At 45.7% G+C, this 23041-nt stretch overlaps 1 protein-coding gene across 8 annotated transcripts in view; it reads right to left on the reverse strand.

The window, feature by feature from the left end:
• Nucleotides 1-23041, reverse strand: part of LOC139381119 (dedicator of cytokinesis 1) — a 547069-nt gene that overhangs the window by 80438 nt on the left and 443590 nt on the right. For all 8 annotated transcript variants that reach the window (XM_071124416.1, XM_071124412.1, XM_071124414.1 and 5 more), the window contains exons 39-42: nt 21415-21504; nt 20007-20111; nt 7911-8052; nt 7289-7370 (exon numbers count right to left, since the gene is read on the reverse strand). In XM_071124416.1, the coding sequence (XP_070980517.1) occupies nt 7289-7370; nt 7911-8052; nt 20007-20111; nt 21415-21504 (419 nt within the window). The remainder of the gene's footprint in view (nt 1-7288; nt 7371-7910; nt 8053-20006; nt 20112-21414; nt 21505-23041) is intronic.

Genomic DNA, 23041 nt, shown 5'->3' on the forward strand with positions numbered 1-23041 from the left:
GACCCACGAGTTATATAGGGGTCACTATAGACCATTAAACCACAAGGACAACATTCAAACAGACCCATGAGTTATATAGGGGTCAATATAGACCATTAAACCACAAGGACAACATTCAAACAGACCCATGAGTTATATAGGCGTCAATATAGACCATTACACCACAAGGACAACATTCAGACAGACCCATGAGTTATATAGGGGTCAATATAGACCATTACACCACAATGACAACATTCAGACAGACCCATGAGTTATATAGGGGTCAATATAGACCATTAAACCACAAGGACAACATTCAGACAGACCCATGAGTTATATAGGGGTCAATATAGACCAATAAACCACAAGGACAACATTCAGACAGACCCATTAGTTATATAGGGGTCAATATAGACCATTAAACCACAAGGACAACATTCAGACAGACCCATGAGTTATATAGGGGTCACTATAGACCATTAAACCACAAGGACAACATTCAGACAGACCCATGAGTTATATAGGGTCAATATAGACCATTAAACCACAAGGACAACATTCAGACAGACCCATGAGTTATATAGGGGTCAATATAGACCATTAAACCACAAAGCCAACATTCAGACAGACCCATGAGTTATATAGGGGTCAATATAGACCATTAAACCACAAGGACAACATTCAGACAGACCCATGAGTTATATAGGGGTCACTATAGACCATTAAACCACAAGGACAACATTCAGACAGACCCATGAGTTATATAGGGGTCAATATAGACCATTAAACCACAAGGACAACATTCAGACAGACCCATGAGTTATATAGGGGTCAATATAGACCATTAAACCACAAGGACAACATTCAGACAGACCCACGAGTTATATAGGGGTCACTATAGACCATTAAACCACAAGGACAACATTCAAACAGACCCATGAGTTATATAGGGGTCAATATAGACCATTAAACCACAAGGACAACATTCAAACAGACCCATGAGTTATATAGGCGTCAATATAGACCATTACACCACAAGGACAACATTCAGACAGACCCATGAGTTATATAGGGGTCAATATAGACCATTACACCACAATGACAACATTCAGACAGACCCATGAGTTATATAGGGGTCAATATAGACCATTAAACCACAAGGACAACATTCAGACAGACCCATGAGTTATATAGGGGTCAATATAGACCAATAAACCACAAGGACAACATTCAGACAGACCCATTAGTTATATAGGGGTCAATATAGACCATTAAACCACAAGGACAACATTCAGACAGACCCATGAGTTATATAGGGGTCAATATAGACCATTAAACCACAAGGACAACATTCAGACAGACCCACGAGTTATATAGGGGTCACTATAGACCATTAAACCACAAGGACAACATTCAGACAGACCCATGAGTTATATAGGGGTCAATATAGACCATTAGACCACAAGGACAACATTCAGACAGACCCATGAGTTATATAGGGGTCAATATAGACCATTAAACCACAAGGACAACATTCAGACAGACCCATGAGTTATATAGGGGTCAATATAGACCATTACACCACAAGGACAACATTCAGACAGACCCATGAGTTATATAAGGGTCACTATAGACCATTAAACCACAAGGACAACATTCAGACAGACCCATGAGTTATATAGGGGTCACTATAGACCATTAAACCACAAGGACAACATTCAGACAGACCCATGAGTTATATAGGGGTCACTATAGACCAACACATCACAAGGACAACATTCAGACAGACCCATGAGTTATATAGGGGTCAATATAGACCATTAAACCACAAGGACAACATTCAGACAGACCCATGAGTTATATAGGGGTCAATATAGACCATTAAACACCAAGGACAACATTTAGACAGACCCATGAGTTATATAGGGGTCACTATAGACCATTAAACCACAAGGACAACATTCAGACAGACCCATGAGTTATATAGGGCTCACTATAGACCATTAAACCACAAGGACAACATTCAGACAGACCCATGAGTTATATAGGGGTCAATATAGACCATTAAACACCAAGGACAACATTCAGACAGACCCATGAGTTATATAGGGGTCACTATAGACCATTAAACCACAAGGACAACATTCAGACAGACCCATTAGTTATATAGGGGTCACTATAGACCATTAAACCACAAGGCCAACATTCAGACAGACCCATGAGTTATATAGGGGTCAATATAGACCAACACACCTCAAGGACAACATTCAAACAGACCCATGAGTTATATAGGGGTCAATATAGACCATTACACCACAAGGACAACATTCAGACAGACCCATGAGTTATATAGGGGTCACTATAGACCATTACACCACAAGGCCAATATTCAGACAGACCCATGAGTTATATAGGGGTCAATATAGACCATTAAACACCAAGGACAACATTCAGACAGACCCATGAGTTATATAGGGGTCAATATAGACCATTAAACCACAAGGACAACATTCAGACAGACCCACGAGTTATATAGGGGTCACTATAGACCATTAAACCACAAGGACAACATTCAGACAGACCCATGAGTTATATAGGGGTCAATATAGACCATTAGACCACAAGGACAACATTCAGACAGACCCATGAGTTATATAGGGGTCAATATAGACCATTAAACCACAAGGACAACATTCAGACAGACCCATGAGATATATAGGGGTCAATATAGACCATTACACCACAAGGACAACATTCAGACAGACCCATGAGTTATATAGGGGTCACTATAGACCATTAAACCACAAGGACAACATTCAGACAGACCCATGAGTTATATAGGGGTCACTATAGACCAACACATCACAAGGACAACATTCAGACAGACCCATGAGTTATATAGGGGTCAATATAGACCATTAAACCACAAGGACAACATTCAGACAGACCCATGAGTTATATAGGGGTCAATATAGACCATTAAACACCAAGGACAACATTTAGACAGACCCATGAGTTATATAGGGGTCACTATAGACCATTAAACCACAAGGACAACATTCAGACAGACCCATGAGTTATATAGGGCTCACTATAGACCATTAAACCACAAGGACAACATTCAGACAGACCCATGAGTTATATAGGGGTCAATATAGACCATTAAACACCAAGGACAACATTCAGACAGACCCATGAGTTATATAGGGGTCACTATAGACCATTAAACCACAAGGACAACATTCAGACAGACCCATTAGTTATATAGGGGTCACTATAGACCATTAAACCACAAGGCCAACATTCAGACAGACCCATGAGTTATATAGGGGTCAATATAGACCAACACACCTCAAGGACAACATTCAAACAGACCCATGAGTTATATAGGGGTCAATATAGACCATTACACCACAAGGACAACATTCAGACAGACCCATGAGTTATATAGGGGTCACTATAGACCATTACACCACAAGGCCAATATTAAGACAGACCCATGAGTTATATAGGGGTCAATATAGACCATTAAACACCAAGGACAACATTCAGACAGACCCATGAGTTATATAGGGGTCAATATAGACCATTAAACCACAAGGACAACATTCAGACAGACCCACGAGTTATATAGGGGTCACTATAGACCATTAAACCACAAGGACAACATTCAGACAGACCCATGAGTTATATAGGGGTCAATATAGACCATTAGACCACAAGGACAACATTCAGACAGACCCATGAGTTATATAGGGGTCAATATAGACCATTAAACCACAAGGACAACATTCAGACAGACCCATGAGATATATAGGGGTCAATATAGACCATTACACCACAAGGACAACATTCAGACAGACCCATGAGTTATATAGGGGTCACTATAGACCATTAAACCACAAGGACAACATTCAGACAGACCCATGAGTTATATAGGGGTCACTATAGACCATTAAACCACAAGGACAACATTCAGACAGACCCATGAGTTATATAGGGGTCACTATAGACCAACACATCACAAGGACAACATTCAGACAGACCCATGAGTTATATAGGGGTCAATATAGACCATTAAACCACAAGGACAACATTCAGACAGACCCATGAGTTATATAGGGGTCAATATAGACCATTAAACACCAAGGACAACATTTAGACAGACCCATGAGTTATATATGGGTCACTATAGACCATTAAACCACAGGGACAACATTCAGACAGACCCATGAGTTATATAGGGCTCACTATAGACCATTAAACCACAAGGACAACATTCAGACAGACCCATGAGTTATATAGGGGTCAATATAGACCATTAAACACCAAGGACAACATTCAGACAGACCCATGAGTTATATAGGGGTCACTATAGACCATTAAACCACAAGGACAACATTCAGACAGACCCATTAGTTATATAGGGGTCACTATAGACCATTAAACCACAAGGCCAACATTCAGACAGACCCATGAGTTATATAGGGGTCAATATAGACCAACACACCACAAGGACAACATTCAAACAGACCCATGAGTTATATAGGGGTCAATATAGACCATTACACCACAAGGACAACATTCAGACAGACCCATGAGTTATATAGGGGTCACTATAGACCATTACACCACAAGGCCAATATTCAGACAGACCCATGAGTTATATAGAGGTCAATATAGACCATTAAACACCAAGGACAACATTCAGACAGACCCATGAGTTATATAGGGGTCAATATAGACCATTAAACACCAAGGACAACATTCAGACAGACCCATGAGTTATATAGGGGTCAATATAGACCATTACACCACAAGGACAACATTCAGACAGACCCATGAGTTATATAGGGGTCAATATAGACCATTACACCACAAGGACAACATTCAGACAGACCCATGAGTTATATAGGGGTCAATATAGACCATTAAACCACAAGGACAACATTCAGACAGACCTGTGTCCTGTGTGACTAGGTCACCTTACCGCATGGCCACATTTCAGCCACTATGGAAAAATAACTAAGTTCTTCAGTCAATAAATACTCAGGTTTAATTGAACACAGGGTTGGTGTTGGAATTGGACAGTGTATTCTGACATATCGGGGCTGTGTTTACACAGCTGAGTGAGGCTGGCTCTGTCTGTCTGTCTGTCTGTCTGTCTGTCTGTCTGTCTGTGTCTATGTGTGTGTCTGTCTGTTTGTCTCTCTGTCTGTCTGTCTGTCTGTCTGTCTGTCTGTCTGTCTGTCTGTCTGTCTGTGTCTATGTGTGTGTCTGTCTGTCTGTTTGTCTCTCTGTCTGTCTGTCTGTCTGTCTGTCTGTGTGTATGTTTGTCTGTGTCTATGTGTGTGTGTGTGTGTGTCTGTCTGTCTGTCTGTCTGTCTGTGTGTGTGTGTGTGTGTGTCTGTGTGTCTGACTGTATGTGTGTGTCTGTCTGACTGTGTGTCTTTCTGACTGTCTGTTTAACTGTCTGTGTGTGTCTGTCTGTCTAACTGTGTGTCTGTCTGTGTGTGTGTGTGTGTGTGTCTGTCTGTCTGTGTGTGTGTCTGTCTGACTGTGTGTGTGTCTGACTGTCTGTTTGTGTCTGTCTAACTGTGTGTGTGTGTCTGTCTGTGTGTCTGTCTAACTGTCTGTGTGTGTGTGTCTGACTGCTGGTGTGTGTCTGTCTATGTCTGTGTGTGTGTCTGCCTGACTGTGTGTGTGTCTGACTGTCTGTCTAACTGTGTGTCTGTCTGTGTGTGTGTATCTGTCTGTGTCTGTCTGTCTGCCTGTGTGTGTCTGTCTGTCTGTGTGTCTGTCTAACTGTCTGTCTGTGTGTGTGTGTGTCTGTCTAACTGTGTGTGTGAGTGTGTGTGTGTGTGTGTGTCTGACTGTGTGTCTGTCTAACTGTGTGTGTGTGTGTGTGTGTGTGTGTGTGTGTGTGTGTGTCCAGCTGTAGCAGCTGTGATGAAGGGAGCTGGCAGAGTGAGTTAATAACAGAGGGAATCACATGAAGGTCAACCGCTGTTTGATCTACAAACACATTAACATTTAGATTTGTTCACCTTCCAGTCCCAGTGCTCAGTGTTCTGGACCAGTGTCCTCTGGGTCTGTCCCAGTGCTCAGTGTTCTGGACCAGTGTCCTCTGGGTCTGTCCTACTGCTACAGTGTTCTGGACTAGTGTCCTCCTCTGTCCTACTGCTACAGTGTTCTGGACCAATGTCCTCTGGGTCTGTCCTACTGCTACAGTGTTCTGGACCAGTGTCCTCTGGGTCTGTCCTACTGCTACAATGTTCTGTACCAGTGTCCTCCTCTATCCTACTGCCACAATGTTCTGTACCAGTGTCCTCCTCTGTCCTACTGCTACAATGTTCTGTACCAGTGTACTCTGGGTCTGTCCTACTGCTACAATGTTCTGTACCAGTGTCCTCCTCTATCCTACTGCCACAATGTTCTGTACCAGTGTCCTCCTCTATCCTACTGCCACAATGTTCTGTACCAGTGTACTCTGGGTCTGTCCTACTGCTACAATGTTCTGTACCAGTGTAATCTGGGTCTGTCCTACTGCTACAATGTTCTGTACCAGTGTCCTCCTCTATCCTACTGCTACAATGTTCTGTACCAGTGTCCTCCTCTATCCTACTGCTACAATGTTCTGTACCAGTGTCCTCCTCTATCCTACTGCTAGAGTGTTTTCATTTAGTTCAGGACTAATATACCAGGAGATACAGTACCTGTCTCCTCATTTAGTTCAGAACTAATGTAACAGGAGATACAGTACCTGTCTCCATCTCATTTAGTTCAGGACTAATATAACAGGAGATACAGTACCTGACTCCATCTCATTTAGTTCAGGACTAATGTAACAGGAGATACAGTACTACTCAGAGAATGCAAAGGATGAAACGAAATAAGACATTTTCATCAAGTAGTAATATGCATTAATATGTCACTCAGATGGACTGTAGTCCGGACGTAACCCACCCATACATGATGTAAACACTCCGTAGGGACGGGACAGACAGACAGACAGACAGACAGACAGACAGACAGACAGACAGACAGACAGACAGACAGACAGTGAGACAGACAGACAGTGAGACAGACAGACAGACAGACAGACAGACAGACAGACAGACAGACAGACAGACAGACAGACAGACAGACAGACAGACAGACAGACAGACAGACAGACAGACAGACAGACAGACAGACAGACAGACAGACAGACAGACAGGACAGACAGGACAGACAGACAGACAGACAGACAGACAGACAGACAGACAGACAGACAGACAGACAGACAGACAGGACAGATACATACCTGACGATCTGCTCAGAGACGGGTTTGTTCTGGAACTTTGAAGGGAGTTCTAGAACAGGCTTGACGGTGAAACACTGGATGCCTTCCATCCCAGTCGTTAAAGGAAATATTGAAGTGTTGAATATAAACGAACTGGTCACAATGATGTCAACTACAACAGAACACTACTGTAAAGTAGGAGATGCTCTACCATACAAACTAAAGTCATGATTAGACCCTCCCAGTCTGATGAATGTGTTGGGGTTAACGTGTGTAGATGGTGGAGGTGAAGCACTTTGTGAAGACTGCTGATGTATGGGAAAAGGACTTTATAAATATAATTGATTGATTGATTGACTGTAATCTCTGTGATAAGTATACACTGTCAGGGATAGTTCCTGATGTCTGTCTGACTCAATCAATCACATTTTATTTTATCAAGCCCATTTTACATCAGCAGTGCTGTACAGAAACCCAGCCTAAAACCCCAGAGAGCAAGCAATGCAGAGGCAGAAGAACAGCGGCTAGGAAAAACTCCCTAGAAAGGCCAGAACCTATGAAGAAACCTAGAGAGGAACCAGGCTCCGATGTGTGGCCAGTCCTCTTCTGGCTGTCTTGACTGTTATCTCTGTGGTAAGGATACACTGTGAGGAAGAGGTCTTGATGTCCTCGCCGGGCGGCGTGGTCGTCTTCATCTTGTCCGCGTTGGGGAACTGGGTGAGCAGTCTGGCCTCAAAGTCCTCTCTCCTCTCGTACTCCTTCCCCCTATAGATGAACATCTTGTTCTGAGAGGAGAAAAACAGAGAGAACGTTGTGGGGGTTTTACACCACTTCTGTCTGACCACCAGAAGATGCTTTGTGGCACAGTCGAAGCCACGCTGGGCTCAGGGGGGTGGGGTGAGGGTTCGCCACCGAGGCAGCTCAATTTCACCCTGCCTTGCTGGACTAGTGACGAACACAGATCACACACGCACACACACACACACACACACTGAACTGGCCCAACAGGGCGGCATAACACTGCAGACACAGTGTGATATAGGGTTGAATGGGTGTTGGATCTTGTGTATTGTGTAAACCTGCATGACTTTACTGGTATGTAGTGAACGTATTGTCTGATACAAACGGCCAAGAACAGGGGTTAAGTCCTTGGTCTGATCAAAACTCATGTCTTCCTTCTGCTGCGTCAGAAAACAGTGTCTCTTCCTTCTACTACGTCAGTAAACAGTGTCTCATCCTTCTGCTACGTCAGTAAACAGTGTCTCATCCTTCTGCTACGTCAGTAAACAGTGTCTCTTCCTTCTACTACGTCAGTAAACAGTGTCTCATCCTTCTGCTACGTCAGTAAACAGTGTCTCTTCCTTCTGCTACGTCAGTAAACAGTGTCTCTTCCTTCTGCTACGTCAGAAAACAGTGTCTCTTCCTTCTGCTGCGTCAGTAAACAGTGTCTCATCCTTCTGCTACGTCAGTAAACAGTGTCTCATCCTTCTGCTACGTCAGTAAACAGTGTCTCTTCCTTCTGCTACGTCAGTAAACAGTGTCTCTTCCTTCTGCTGCGTCAGTAAACAGTGTCTCATCCTTCTGCTACGTCAGTAAACAGTGTCTCATGTTTTCCTTCTGCTACTTCCTTCTGCTATTGGCTACTGTCTAAAACTGTAAGGATACATACAGCCTATTGGCTACTGTCTAAAACTGTCAGGGTACAGCTTATTGGCTACTGTCTAAAACTGGCAGGGTACAGCCTATTGGCTACTGTCTAAAACTGTCAGGGTACAGCCTATTGGCTACTGTCTAAAACTGTCAGGGTACAGCCTATTGGCTACTGTCTAAAACTGGCAGGGTACAGCCTATTGGCTACTGTCTAAAACTGTCAGGGTACAGCCTATTGGCTACTGTCTAAAACTGTCAGGGTACAGCCTATTGGCTACTGTCTAAAACTGTAAGGGCACAGCCTATTGGCTACTGTCTAAAACTGTAAGGGTTCAGCCTATTGGCTACTGTCTAAAACTGTAAGGACACAGCCTCCAGTTTCCGCTCATCAGACCAGAAATTAGCTCAGTGCCCCCCCAAAATAAGAGGGAACATTGAAGACGGCAAACTATACTGAACTAAAAATATAAACGCAACATGTAAAGTGTTGGTCTCATGTTTCATGAGCTGAAATAAAACATCCAAGAAATTTTCCATACACACAAAAAGCTTATTTCTCTCAAATGTTGTGCACAATTTTGCTTACATTACTTTTAGTGAGATTTTCCTTTGCCAAGATAATCCATCCACCTGACAGGTGTGGCATATCACGAAGTTGATTAAACAGCATGATCATTACACACTGTCTCATGTTTTGAGGGAGTGTGCGATTGGCATGCTGACTGCAGGAATGTCCACCAGAGCACCAGAGAATGCAATGTTCATTTCTCTACCATAAGCCGCCTCCAATGTCGTTTTAGAGAATTAGGCAATTAGTCCAACTGGGTTTAGAACCACAGACCACGTGTATGGTGTTGTGTGGGCGAGCGGTTTGCTGATGTCAAAGTTGTGAACAGAGTGGCGTTTGGGGTTATGGTATGGGGCAGGCACAAGCTACGGACAACGGACACAATTGCGTTTTATGAATAGCAATTTGAATTGCAGAGAGCTACCGTGACGAGATCCTGAGGCCCATTGCGAGGCCCGTTTTGTTAACGGTGTCTGTGACCAACAAAATACATATCTGTATTCCCAGTCATGTGAAATCCATAGATTAGGACCTAATGTGTATGTTACCACGCAGCAATTTATTTATTTTTTTAACTCAGTTTGGTGGAAACTCACTGCGGTTGGGAAAATTTGCATATTTTGTTTTTGAATATTCTATGCTATAGAATCAGAAACACTGTGGTAAAACCAGGATATCGCTGGTCTATTACATGTGGGACCTCAGATAGAGCTTCTATCACACACACACATTCATTATTTAACTAGGCGAGTCAGTTAAGAACAAATTCTTATTGACCATGACGGTCTACCTACAGGGTCAGCCCCTGGACACAATTAGGGCTAAGTGCCGTGCTCAAAGGACACAGACAGGGTATTTCACCTTGTCGGATTGGGTATTCGAACCGGCGACCTTTTCGGTTACTGGCCCAACGCTCTAATCGCTAGGCTACCTGCCGCCCATTCTATCGGGGTGTGTGTGTGTGTGTGTTCCTCTCAATGTCATGGTGCTCATTACTCAGCTCCCAGAATGCACCATTCTGACAGAAAAAGGAAATCACAGTCTATCACAGAGGAGGCGAAGAAGCAACAACAGAAAACGGCGGTTCTCGTACTTCGGCTAGTCAATAATTCATTACTGTTTTTTGGTAAATGGAAAAACACAGTCGGCCAAGAAACTAGTGTCACGACGAAGTCAATAAGAAGAAGAATAGAAAATCAAACAGCATCTAGAATGAAATTCATAGATTATTTAAACATGCTGTCGGCAGAGGGGTTTATGGGGCCATAAATGGAATCCAAAATATCTCCAAATGCATGCTGGGAAAACAAATGCAAAGTCTGTTTGTTAGCGATGTAGACTTAGGCTCAACACGAACCTAAAACATACAGGAGATCAATCAACCATATCAATCAACCATATCAATCAACCATTTCAATCAACCATATCAATCAACCATATCAATCAATCATTTCAATCAACCATATCAATCAACCATATCAATCAACCATATCAATCAACCATTTCAATCAACCATATCAATCAACCATATCAATCAATCATTTCAATCAACCATATCAATCAACCATATCAATCAACCATTTCAATCAACCATTTCAATCAACCATATCAATCAACCATATCAATCAACCATATCAATCAACCATTTCAATCAACCATATCAATCAACCATATCAATCAACCATATCAATCAACCATATCAATCAACCATATCAATCAACCATATCAATCAACCATATCAATCAACCATATCAATCAACCATATCAATCAACCATATCAATCAACCATATCAATCAACCATATCAATCAACCATATCAATCAACCATATCAATCAACCATTTCAATCAACCATGATCTTAGCAATGACCCATGAAAGTCAATGAGCCAAGAACGTAAAGGACACGACAAGGCTAAATCGGTGCTCACGCTGACAAGGCCGTCATCTTAAGGTCACAGGAGTGTGTAGAAACTAACACACTGTTTGAAGGGGAGAGGACAAAACATACCTGAAAATGTATGAGATAAGGAAACTTTGTTTGTTTGTCCCAGTCAGTAAACTCAGAAGCTTTTCCAGTGTCCCAAATGGCAGCCTATTCTCTACTTTTGACTAGAGCCCTATGGAACCTGTTCAAAATGAGTGCCCTCTATAGGGAATATGGTACTGTTTGGGACAGAACCCACTGTACGTCTGAGAGAACTCGGAATTATAGAACGTGACAGCTTATATTTTAAAGTGCTGGAACACAGTTTGATAAATATTTTCAGACAATTTTTAGAAAGCCTGAACACTTCCGCTGAGCCAAGCCGCTGAGATAAACAGAAACACCGCAGCTTTACAGGAACAGACGGAACACAATTCAGAGAAAGACGGAGGAATGAAGTACTTCATTTAATACCCCTGCTCTACCGATCGCTAGATACATTCAGTTTGCCTTCCCAGAAGTCCTTTCTGTTGGTCCATTCAGTCAGACTGCCTCCCAGAAGTCCTTTCTGTTGATCCATTCAGTCAGACTGCCTTCCCAGAAGTCCTTTCTGTTGATACATTCAGTCAGACTGCCTTCCCAGAAGTCCTTTCTCCTGATCCATTCAGTCAGACTGCCTTCCCAGAAGTCCTTTCTCCTGATCCATTCAGTCAGACTGCCTTCCCAGAAGTCCTTTCTCCTGATCCATTCAGTCAGACTGCCTTCCCAGAAGTCCTTTCTCCTGATCCATTAAGTCAGACTGCCTTCCCAGAAGTCCTTTCTCCTGATCCATTCAGTCAGACTGCCTTCCCAGAAGTCCTTTCTGTTGATACATTCAGTCAGACTGCCTTCCCAGAAGTCCTTTCTGTTGATCCATTCAGTCAGACTGCCTTCTCAGAAGTCCTTTCTCCTGATCCATTCAGTCAGACTGCCTTCCCAGAAGTCCTTTCTGTTGATACATTCAGTCAGACTGCCTTCCCAGAAGTCCTTTCTGTTGATCCATTCAGTCAGACTGCCTTCTCAGAAGTCCTTTCTCCTGATCCATTCAGTCAGACTGCCTTCCCAGAAGTCCTTTCTCCTGATCCATTCAGTCAGACTGCCTTCCCAGAAGTCCTTTCTGTTGATCCATTCAGTCAGACTGCCTTCCCAGAAGTCCTGTCTGTTGATACATTCAGTCAGACTGCCTTCCCAGAAGTCCTTACTGTTGGTCCATTCAGTCAGACTGCCTTCCCAGAAGTCCTTACTGTTGGTCCATTCAGTCAGACTGCCTTCCCAGAAGTCCTTTCTATTGATCCATTCAGTAAGAGAATAAGATAATATCCTAATAAGAGAATAAGATAATATCCTAATGCCTTCCACATTAGATACAAATACATCATAATCAGCTGAATTAAGCAGCAATGTTTAGAATGTGTTCTTACGGAAGGAGAGAAGCAAAGTGCCTTCATTGGATGCAATGAAATCTTTAATATAATTGACTCCCCACCCCCCCCCCCCCCCAGAGGCAGGGAGATACTGACATACAAACAGCAACATGAAGAAGACACTAAAAAAACACTGCAAACACAATGTATCTCAATTAGCCTCCGATGAATACTTCCCTAACGACTCGTGCAGAGAGCCCAGGATTGATATTACATTAAGTGTTCATTATTTTATAATTTAATATAATATGGATTCTGAATGAAGTCCACACTTCTTCACACTCAAACGCATTCCACATTTCACCCTTTCCCCTATGTAGTGCACTACTTCTGAAGGCTCTGGTTATAAGTAGTGCACTACTTCTGAAGGTTCTGGTTATAAGTAGTGCACTACTTTTGAAGGCTCTGGTTATAAGTAGTGCACTACTTTTGAAGGCTCTGGTTATAAGTAGTGCACTACTTTTGAAGGCTCTGGTTATAAGTAGTGCACTACTTTTGAAGGTTCTGGTTATAAGTAGTGCACTACTTTTGAAGGCTCTGGTTATAAGTAGTGCACTACTTTTGAAGGCTCTGGTCATAAGTAGTGCACTACTTTTGAAGGCTCTGGTTATAAGTAGTGCACTACTTTTGAAGGCTCTGGTCATAAGTAGTGCACTACTTTTGAAGGCTCTGGTCCACTATTTATACATATTTTTCTATTTAACCTTTATTTAACTGCCTCTAACCAGGGACAAAGACTATAATCCCTCATCCAATAGGACGACAGTGAGAGAGATAACGGCTATCATCCCTAATCCAATAGGACAGTGAGAGAGGATAAAGACTATCATCCCTAGTCCAATAGGACAGTGAGAGGAATAAAGACTATCATCCTTAGCCCAATAGGACGACAGTGAGAGGGATAACGGCTATCATCCCTAATCCAATAGGACGACAGTGAGAGGGATAACGGCTATCATCCCTAATCCAAAAGGACAGTGAGAGAGGATAAATACTATCATCCCTAGTCCAATAGGACAGTGAGAGGGATAAAGACTATCATCCCTAGTCCAATAGGACGACAGTGAGAGGGATAAAGACTATCATCCCTAGTCCAATAGGACAGTGAGAGGGATACAGACTATCATCCCTAATCCAATAGGACGACATTGAGAGGGATAAAGACTATCATCCCTAGTCCAATAGGACAGTGAGAGGGATAAAGACTATCATCCCTAATCCAATAGGACGACAGTGAGAGGGATAAAGACTATCATCCCTAATCCAATAGGACAGTGAGAGGGGTAACGGCTATCTGGTGCAGAACATCAGTGATTTACTGGAGATCAGTAGAGGCCAGGGCACAAAACACTAACCCACTTTAGCTGGCAATAATAATCTAGTTTAGTTAATGTTGTTGTGCAGCTATTAAGGTAAAAACACTCTCTCCAGCCCTTACAAGATTAATGCTCCGTGGTAAATTGCCATTTTATTCGTGGGGGGAAGAACATTGTCCCCTTTAAAAACTGCACAGCATATTCCCGTGTCCCAAATCACAGCCTGTTTCCCTATATATAATGCACTACTTTTGAATAAGCCCATTGGGTTCTGGTCAAAAATAAGTGCACTATATAGTGAATAGGCTTCCATTTGGGACACAGTCTTTGTTCCAGTATCTGATCAGTAATGATAACTTCTGGGCTGATACTAATACGCTGAGGTTTTCATCTCACTGAATTAGATATGAGAAGTAATTTATTTCTTACGACTTCCCCCCCTTTCTCTAACAGGAAGTAAAGCATCTTTAGCTCCAAGAAGGTAGTCTACAGTAGACCGGCTGTAGAGAAGTCTATGAGGTAGTCTACAGTAGACAGGATGTAGAGAAGTCTCTGAGGTAGTCTACAGTAGACCGGCTGTAGAGAAGTCTATGAGGTAGTCTACAGTAGACAGGATGTAGAGAAGTCTATGAGGTAGTCTACAGTAGGCCGGCTGTAGAGAAGTCTGAGGTAGTCTACAGTAGACAGGTGCTGGTCATAGACAACCTACCCCAGACACACATCACTCACTCTGTCCCCCAGACACACATCACTCTCTCTGTCCCCCAGACACACATCACTCTTTCTGTCCTCCAGACACATATCACTCTCTCTGTCCTCCAGACACACATCACTCTCTCTGTCCTCCTAACAGACACACATCACTATCTCTGTCCCCCAGACACACATCACTCTCTCTGTCCCCCAGACACACATCACTCTCTCTGTCCTTCAGACACACATCACTCTCTCTGTCAACCAGACACACATCACTCTCTATGTCAACCAGACACACATCACTCTCTCTGTCAACCAGACACACATCACTCTCTCTGTCCTTCAGACACACATCACTCTCTCTGTCCCCCAGACACACATCACTCTCTCTGTCCTCCAGACACACATCACTCTCTCTGTCCTCCGGACACACATCACTCTCTCTGTCCCCCAGACACACATCACTCTCTCTGTCCTCCTAACAGACACACATCACTCTCTCCGTCCTCCAGACACACATCACTCTCTCTGTCCACCAGACACACATCACTCTCTCTGTCCACCAGACACACATCACTCTCTCTGTCCTCCAGACACACATCAGTCTCTCTGTCCCCCAGACACACATCACTCTCTCTGTCCTCCAGACACACATCACTCTCTCTGTCCCCCAGACACACATCACTCTCTCTGTCCCCTAGACACACATCACTCTCTCTCTGTCCCCCAGACACACATCACTCTCTCTGTCAACCAGACACACATCACTCTCTCTGTCCCCCAGACACACATCACTCTCTCTGTCAACCAGACACACATCACTCTCTCTGTCAACCAGACACATATGACTCTCTCTGTCAACCAGACACACATGACTCTCTCTGTCAACCAGACACACATCACTCTCTCTGTCCTTCAGACACACATCACTCTCTCTGTCCCCCAGAAAGCTGATAACAGAATCAAAGAGAGGACTGTGTATAGATGGACCCAGTCTATAAAGGTCTTTTAGACAGCCAGACAGACAAAGGCAGCACCTGGCTGTTCAATCTGTAATGGATGCTGTGCCCTGCTAGAAGAGGAAGGGTTTAGAGGGGAGCCTTGTGAACACGGTCTTCAACAACCCTAATGGAATGATCAGACGAGGCCTCTTCCTTAAAGGAGCGTCTTTACAGATGTTCTGGAAAGAGGACGACGTCGTGACAAAACAGTGAAGTCTCTCCCGCGCGGGAGAGCTCGAACACGACCGAAATCAATTACACGCCTTGGGAAAAGTGAGAGAATCAGGAACATGTTGAACAGTAGACAGTCGGTCACAATGACACAACTTTCCTCCGTTAACACCATGGAGAAACCACCAGCCCCCAGTGACCCATACCCAGTGACCTAGACACCCAGACACAGTGACCCAGACACCAGTGACCCAGTGACCCAGACACCAGTGACCTAGACACCAGTGACCCGGACACCAGTGAACCAGACACCAGTGACCCAGGCACCAGTGACTCAGACACCAGTGACCCAGACCCAGTGACCCAGGCACCAGTGACCCAGACACCAGTTACCCAGACACCAGTGACCCAGAGACCCAGACACCAGTGACCCAGACCCAGTGACCCAGACACCAGTTACCCAGACACCAGTGACCCAGACACCAGTGACCCAGGCACCAGTGACCCAGGCACCAGTGACCCAGACCCAGTGACCCAGACCCAGACACCAGTGACCCAGACACCAGTGACCCAGACGCAGTGACCCAGACACCAGTTACCCAGACACCAGTGACCCAGAGACCCAGACACCAGTGACCCAGACCCAGTGACCCAGACACCAGTTACCCAGACACCAGTGACCCAGACACCAGTGACCCAGGCACCAGTGACCCAGGCACCAGTGACCCAGACCCAGTGACCCAGACCCAGACACCAGTGACCCAGACACCAGTGACCCAGACACCAGTGACCCAGACGCAGTGACCCAGACACCAGTGACCCAGAGACCCAGACACCAGTGACCCAGACACCAGTGACCCAGACACCAGTGACCCAGACGCAGTGACCCAGACCCAGTGACCCAGACCCAGTGACCCAGACACCAGTGACCCAGACACCAGTGACCCAGACACCAGTGACCCAGACCCAGTGACCCAGGCACCAGTGACCCAGACACCAGTGACCCAGACACCAGTGACCCAGACACCAGTGACCCAGACACCAGTGACCCAGACCCAGTGACCCAGACACCAGTGACCCAGACACCAGTGACCCAGACACCAGTGAACCAGACACCAGTAACCCAGGCACCAGTGACCCAGACACCAGTGACCCAGACGCTAATCAATAGCCCCAACTCTTTCCACCTTCCATTTACATGGACACTGACATAGTAACTTGACCAGGTACGGATGTGAGAATAAAATACACTTTTGTTGACTGAAGACCAATCATTTGTTCACCACATGGCAGAAGACAGCGGGCAGATAACAACAAATAAAACCAGCTGAAGGTTTAGGTCAGACAGTAACACGATGTGAGAGGCTGACTCTCTGACACAACAAGTAGCTAGGAACTAATGGGGATCCATAATAAACCCCAGGAAGAGTAGCTGCTGCCTTGATATGAACTAAAGGGGATCCAAAATAAACCCCAGGAAGAGTAGCTGCTGCCTTGACAGGAACTAATGGAGATCCATAATAAACCCCAGGAAGAGTAGCTGCTGCCTTGGCAGGAACTAATGGGGATCCATAATAAACCCCAGGAAGAGTAGCTGCTGCCTTGGCAGGAACCAATGGGGATTCATAATAAACCCCAGGAAGAGTAGCTGCTGCCTTGACAGGAACTAATGGAGATCCATAATAAACCCCAGGAAGAGTAGCTGCAGCCTTGGCAGGAACCAATGGGGATCCATAATAAACCCCAGGAAGAGTAGCTGCTGCCTTGACAGGAACTAATGGAGATCCATAATAAACCCCAGGAAGAGTAGCTGCTGCCTTGGCAGGAACCAATGGGGATCCATAATAAACCCCAGGAAGAGTAGCTGCTGCCTTGATAGGAACTAAAGGGGATCCCTAATAAACCCCAGGGAGAGTAGCTGCTGCCTTGGAAGGAACCAATGGGGATCCACAATAAACCCCAGGAAGAGTAGCTGCTGCCTTGATAGGAACTAAAGGGGATCCTTAATAAACCCCAGGAAGAGTAGCTGCTGCCTTGATAGGAGCTAAAGGGGATCCCTAATAAACCCCAGGAAGAGTAGCTGCTGCCTTGGCAGGAACTAATGGGGATCCATAATAAACCCCAGGAAGAGTAGCTGCTGCCTTGGCAGGAACTAATGGGGATCCATAATAAACCCCAGGAAGAGTAGCTGCTGCCTTGGCAGGAACTAATGGGGATCCATAATAAACCCCAGGAAGAGTAGCTGCTGCCTTGGCAGGAACTAATGGGGATCCTTAATAAACCCCAGGAAGAGTAGCTGCTGCCTTGGCAGGAACTAATGGGGATCCATAATAAACCCCAGTAATAAATAAGTAGTAAATAAATAAGAGTAATAAGTGTAATAAATATGTAGAGAGAGAGAGAGAGAGAGAGAGAGAGAGAGAGAGAGAGAGAGAGAGAGAGGAGAGGAGAGGTCACCCTCTGAGGGGAAGGCTTGATGGGAAAACCCTCGTCTATTAACAGAAGCGTAAGAGGCTCCAGCTCACTGCTATGTAGCGTGATTACACACTTCTATTTAACAGAACATTCTCACAGTCCAAATATAATATCCTCTCTCCACGTCTTTCTCTCTCTCAGAGTGCAGCCTTACAGTCTGTTGGAAGTCTCTCTCTCTCTCTCTCTCTCTCTCTCTCTCTCTCTCTCCTCCTCCCCTCCCCTCCCTCTCCACCAGTCCAACACTCAAACGTCTTCTTGAAATTCAGGAAGAAAAAACAAAATATAACACCACAGAGTGAGAGGTTTGAATATGAGGCAGGGGACTCTACTGGCCGAGGCAGGGGACTCTACTGGCCGAGGCAGGGGACTCTACTGGCCGAGGCAGGGGACTCTACTGGCCGAGGCAGGGGACTCTACTGGCCGAGGCAGGGGACTCTACTGGCCGAGGCAGGGGACTCTACTGGCCGAGGCAGGGGACTCTACTGGCCGAGGCAGGGGACTCTACTGGCCGAGGCAGGGGACTCTAAGGCAGGGGACTCTACTGGCCGAGGCAGAGGACTCTACTGGCCGAGGCAGGGGTCTCTACTGGCCGAGGCAGGGGACTCTACTCGCCGAGGCAGGGGACTCTACTCGCCGAGGCAGGGGACTCTACTGGCCGAGGCAGAGGACTCTACTGGCCGAGGCAGGGGACTCTACTGGCCGAGGCAGGGGACTCTACTGGCCGAGGCAGGGGACTCTACTCGCCGAGGCAGGGGACTCTACTGGCCGAAGCAGGGGACTCTACTGGCTGAGGTAATGTATTGACGGTTGGGGCAGGGGACTCCACTGGCCGAGGCAGGGAACTCTACTGGCCGAGGCAGGGGACTCTACTGGCTGAGGTAATGTATTGACGGCTGGGGCAGGGGACGCTACTGGCTGAGATAATGTATTGAAGGCTGGGGCAGGGGACTCTACTGGCTGAGGTAATGTATTGACTTTTGAAACAGGGGACTCTACTGGCTAAGGTAATGTATTGACGGCTGGGGCAGGGGACTCTACTGGCCGAGGCAGGGGACTCTACTGGCCGAGGCAGGGGATTCTACTGGCCGAGGCAGGGGACTCTACGGGCCGAGGCAGGGGACTCTACTGGCCGAGGCAGGGGACTCTACTGGCTGAGGTAATGTATTGACGGCTGGGGCAGGGGACTCTACTGGCCGAGGCAGGGGACTCCACTGGCCGAGGCAGGGAACTCTACTGGCCGAGGCAGGGGACTCTACTGGCTGAGGTAATGTATTGACGGCTGGGGCAGGGGACTCTACTGGCTGAGGTAATGTATTGACGGCTGGGGCAGGGGACGCTACTGGCTGAGATAATGTATTGAAGGCTGGGGCAGGGGATTCTTCTGGCTGAGGTAATGTATTGACTGTTGAACTATGGACTGTGTGTGTGTGCGTTGCTGAGCCTGTGTGTGTGTGTAGGACCCAGGTACTACTTACCCTGAGGAAGGAAGGGAAGCCCACTCCGTAGTATCCCACAGCGAAGTAGTCTGGCTTGGGCCGGATCACCTTCACAATGTTCTCGTAGAACTGAGCCTGCTTCCTCTGTAACAGGAAGTAACCTTCAGGAAGACTCAATGTACTGGATGCAGAATACCATGTGTACACAAACACACACACACGCACACGCACACACGCACACACTGAAAGCCCCATGTCAAGGTGTTGTCCATATGATAATACATAGAGTTCTATACCAGTAGAATATACCACGTCTCCTACAACAAGATGACAGTTTCTATACAGGTAGAATATACCATGTCTCCTACAAGATGACAGTTTCTATACCAGTAGAATATACCACGTCTCCTACAACAAGATGGCAGTTTCTATACAGGTAGAATATACCACGTCTCCTACAACAAGAGGACAGTTTCTATACCAGTAGAATATACCATGTCTCCTACAACAAGATGACAGTTTCTATACCAGTAGAATATACCACGTCTCCTACAACAAGAGGACAGTTTCTATACCAGTAGAATATACCACGTCTCCTACAAGATGACAGTTTCTATACAGGTAGAATATACCATGTCTCCTACAACAAGATGACAGTTTATATACCAGTAGAATATACCATGTCTCCTACAACAAGATGACAGTTTATATACAGGTAGAATATACCACGTCTCCTACAACAAGATGACAGTTTCTATACCAGTAGAATATACCACGTCTCCTACAAGATGACAGTTTCTATACCAGTAGAATATACCATGTCTCCTACAACAAGATGACAGTTTCTATACCAGTAGAATATACCATGTCTCCTACAAGATGACAGTTTCTATACAGGTAGAATATACCATGTCTCCTACAACAAGATGACAGTTTCTATACCAGTAGAATATACCACGTCTCCTACAACAAGATGACAGTTTCTATACCAGTAGAATATACCACGTCTCCTACAACAAGATGACAGTTTATATACAGGTAGAATATACCACGTCTCCTACAACAAGATGACAGTTTCTATACCAGTAGAATATACCACGTCTCCTACAACAAGATGACAGTTTCTATACCAGTAGAATATACCATGTCTCCTACAACAAGATGACAGTTTCTATACCAGTAGAATATACCACGTCTCCTACAACAAGAGGACAGTTTCTATACAGGTAGAATATACCATGTCTCCTACAACAAGATGACAGTTTCTATACAGGTAGAATATACCATGTCTCCTACAACAAGATGACAGTTTCTATACCAGTAGAATATACCACGTCTCCTACAACAAGAGGACAGTGTCTATACAGGTAGAATATACCATGTCTCCTACAACAAGAGGACAGTGTCTATACCAGTAGAATATACCATGTGATTAGAGTGAACTTACCAAGGAGGCACTGAGCTGCTCAAAGTCAAACATCTCATTCTCATACTGGTCTGCCAGCTCCTTTCCTAGTACGATGGCTTCCTCCCACATCTAAACACACACACACACACACACACACACACACACACACACACACACACACACACACACACACACACACACACACACACACACACACACACACACACACACACACACACACACACACACAGGATATGAGAGAACAATAATATATATTAGTCATTGTATTTAGCTGTAGACAGTCCTGCCTACTCCTCCCTCCCCTCCCTCTCTCTCCCACCTCATCCCCTCCTCCCTCCCCTCCCGCTCTCTCTCTCTCTCTCTCCCACCTTATCCCCTCCTCTGGAGGGAGAGAGGAGGAGGGAGGGAGGGAGGAGAGAGGGGGATGGAGGGAGGAAGATGGGAGGGAGAGGAGGATGGGAGAGAGGAGGATGGGAGGGAGAGGAGGATGGGAGAGTGGAGGATGGGAGGGAGAGGATGATGGGAGGGAGAGTGAGAGAAGAAGGGAAGGTGGTTGGTGGGGCAAGGAGGAGAGAGAGGAGGGCCAATAGAGGGCTTCCAGAGGAGGGCCAATAGAGGGCTTATAGAGGAGGGCCAATAGAGGGCTTATAGAGGAGGGCCAATAGAGGGCTTCCAGAGGAGGGCCAATAGAGGGCTTATAGAGGAGGGCCAATAGAGGGCTTATAGAGGAGGGCCAATAGAGGGCTTCCAGAGGAGGAGGGCTTATAGAGGAGGGCCAATAGAGGGCTTCCAGAGGAGGAGGGCTTATAGAGGAGGGCCAATAGAGGGCTTATAGAGGAGGCCAATAGAGGGCTTATAGAGGAGGGCCAATAGAGGGCTTATAGAGGAGGGCCAATAGAGGGCTTATAGAGGAGGCCAATAGAGGGCTTATAGAGGAGGGCCAATAGAGGGCTTATAGAGGAGGGCCAATAGAGGGCTTATAGAGGAGGGCCAATAGAGGGCTTCCAGATGAGGGCCAATAGAGGGCTTATAGAGGAGGGCCAATAGAGGGCTTATAGAGGAGGGCCAATAGAGGGCTTATAGAGGAGGCCAATAGAGGGCTTATAGAGGAGGCCAATAGAGGGCTTATAGAGGAGGGCCAATAGAGGGCTTCCAGAGGAGGAGGGCTTATAGAGGGCTTCCAGAGGAGGCCAATAGAGGGCTTATAGAGGAGGGCCAATAGAGGGCTTATAGAGGAGGGCCAATAGAGGGCTTCCAGAGGAGGGCCAATAGAGGGCTTATAGAGGAGGGCCAATAGAGGGCTTATAGAGGAGGGCCAATAGAGGGCTTATAGAGGAGGGCCAATAGAGGGCTTATAGAGGAGGAGGGCTTATAGAGGAGGGCCAATAGAGGGCTTATAGAGGAGGCCAATAGAGGGCTTATAGAGGAGGGCCAATAGAGGGCTTATAGAGGAGGGCCAATAGAGGGCTTATAGAAGAGGCCAATAGAGGGCTTATAGAGGAGGCCAATAGAGGGCTTCCAGAGGAGGGCCAATAGAGGGCTTCCAGAGGAGGAGGGCTTATAGAGGAGGCCAATAGAGGGCTTATAGAGGAGGGCCAATAGAGGGCTTCCAGAGGAGGGCCAATAGAGGGCTTATAGAGGAGGG

Source organism: Oncorhynchus clarkii, chromosome 23, assembly GCF_045791955.1.
Source record: "Oncorhynchus clarkii lewisi isolate Uvic-CL-2024 chromosome 23, UVic_Ocla_1.0, whole genome shotgun sequence".
Lineage (NCBI taxonomy): Eukaryota > Metazoa > Chordata > Actinopteri > Salmoniformes > Salmonidae > Oncorhynchus > Oncorhynchus clarkii.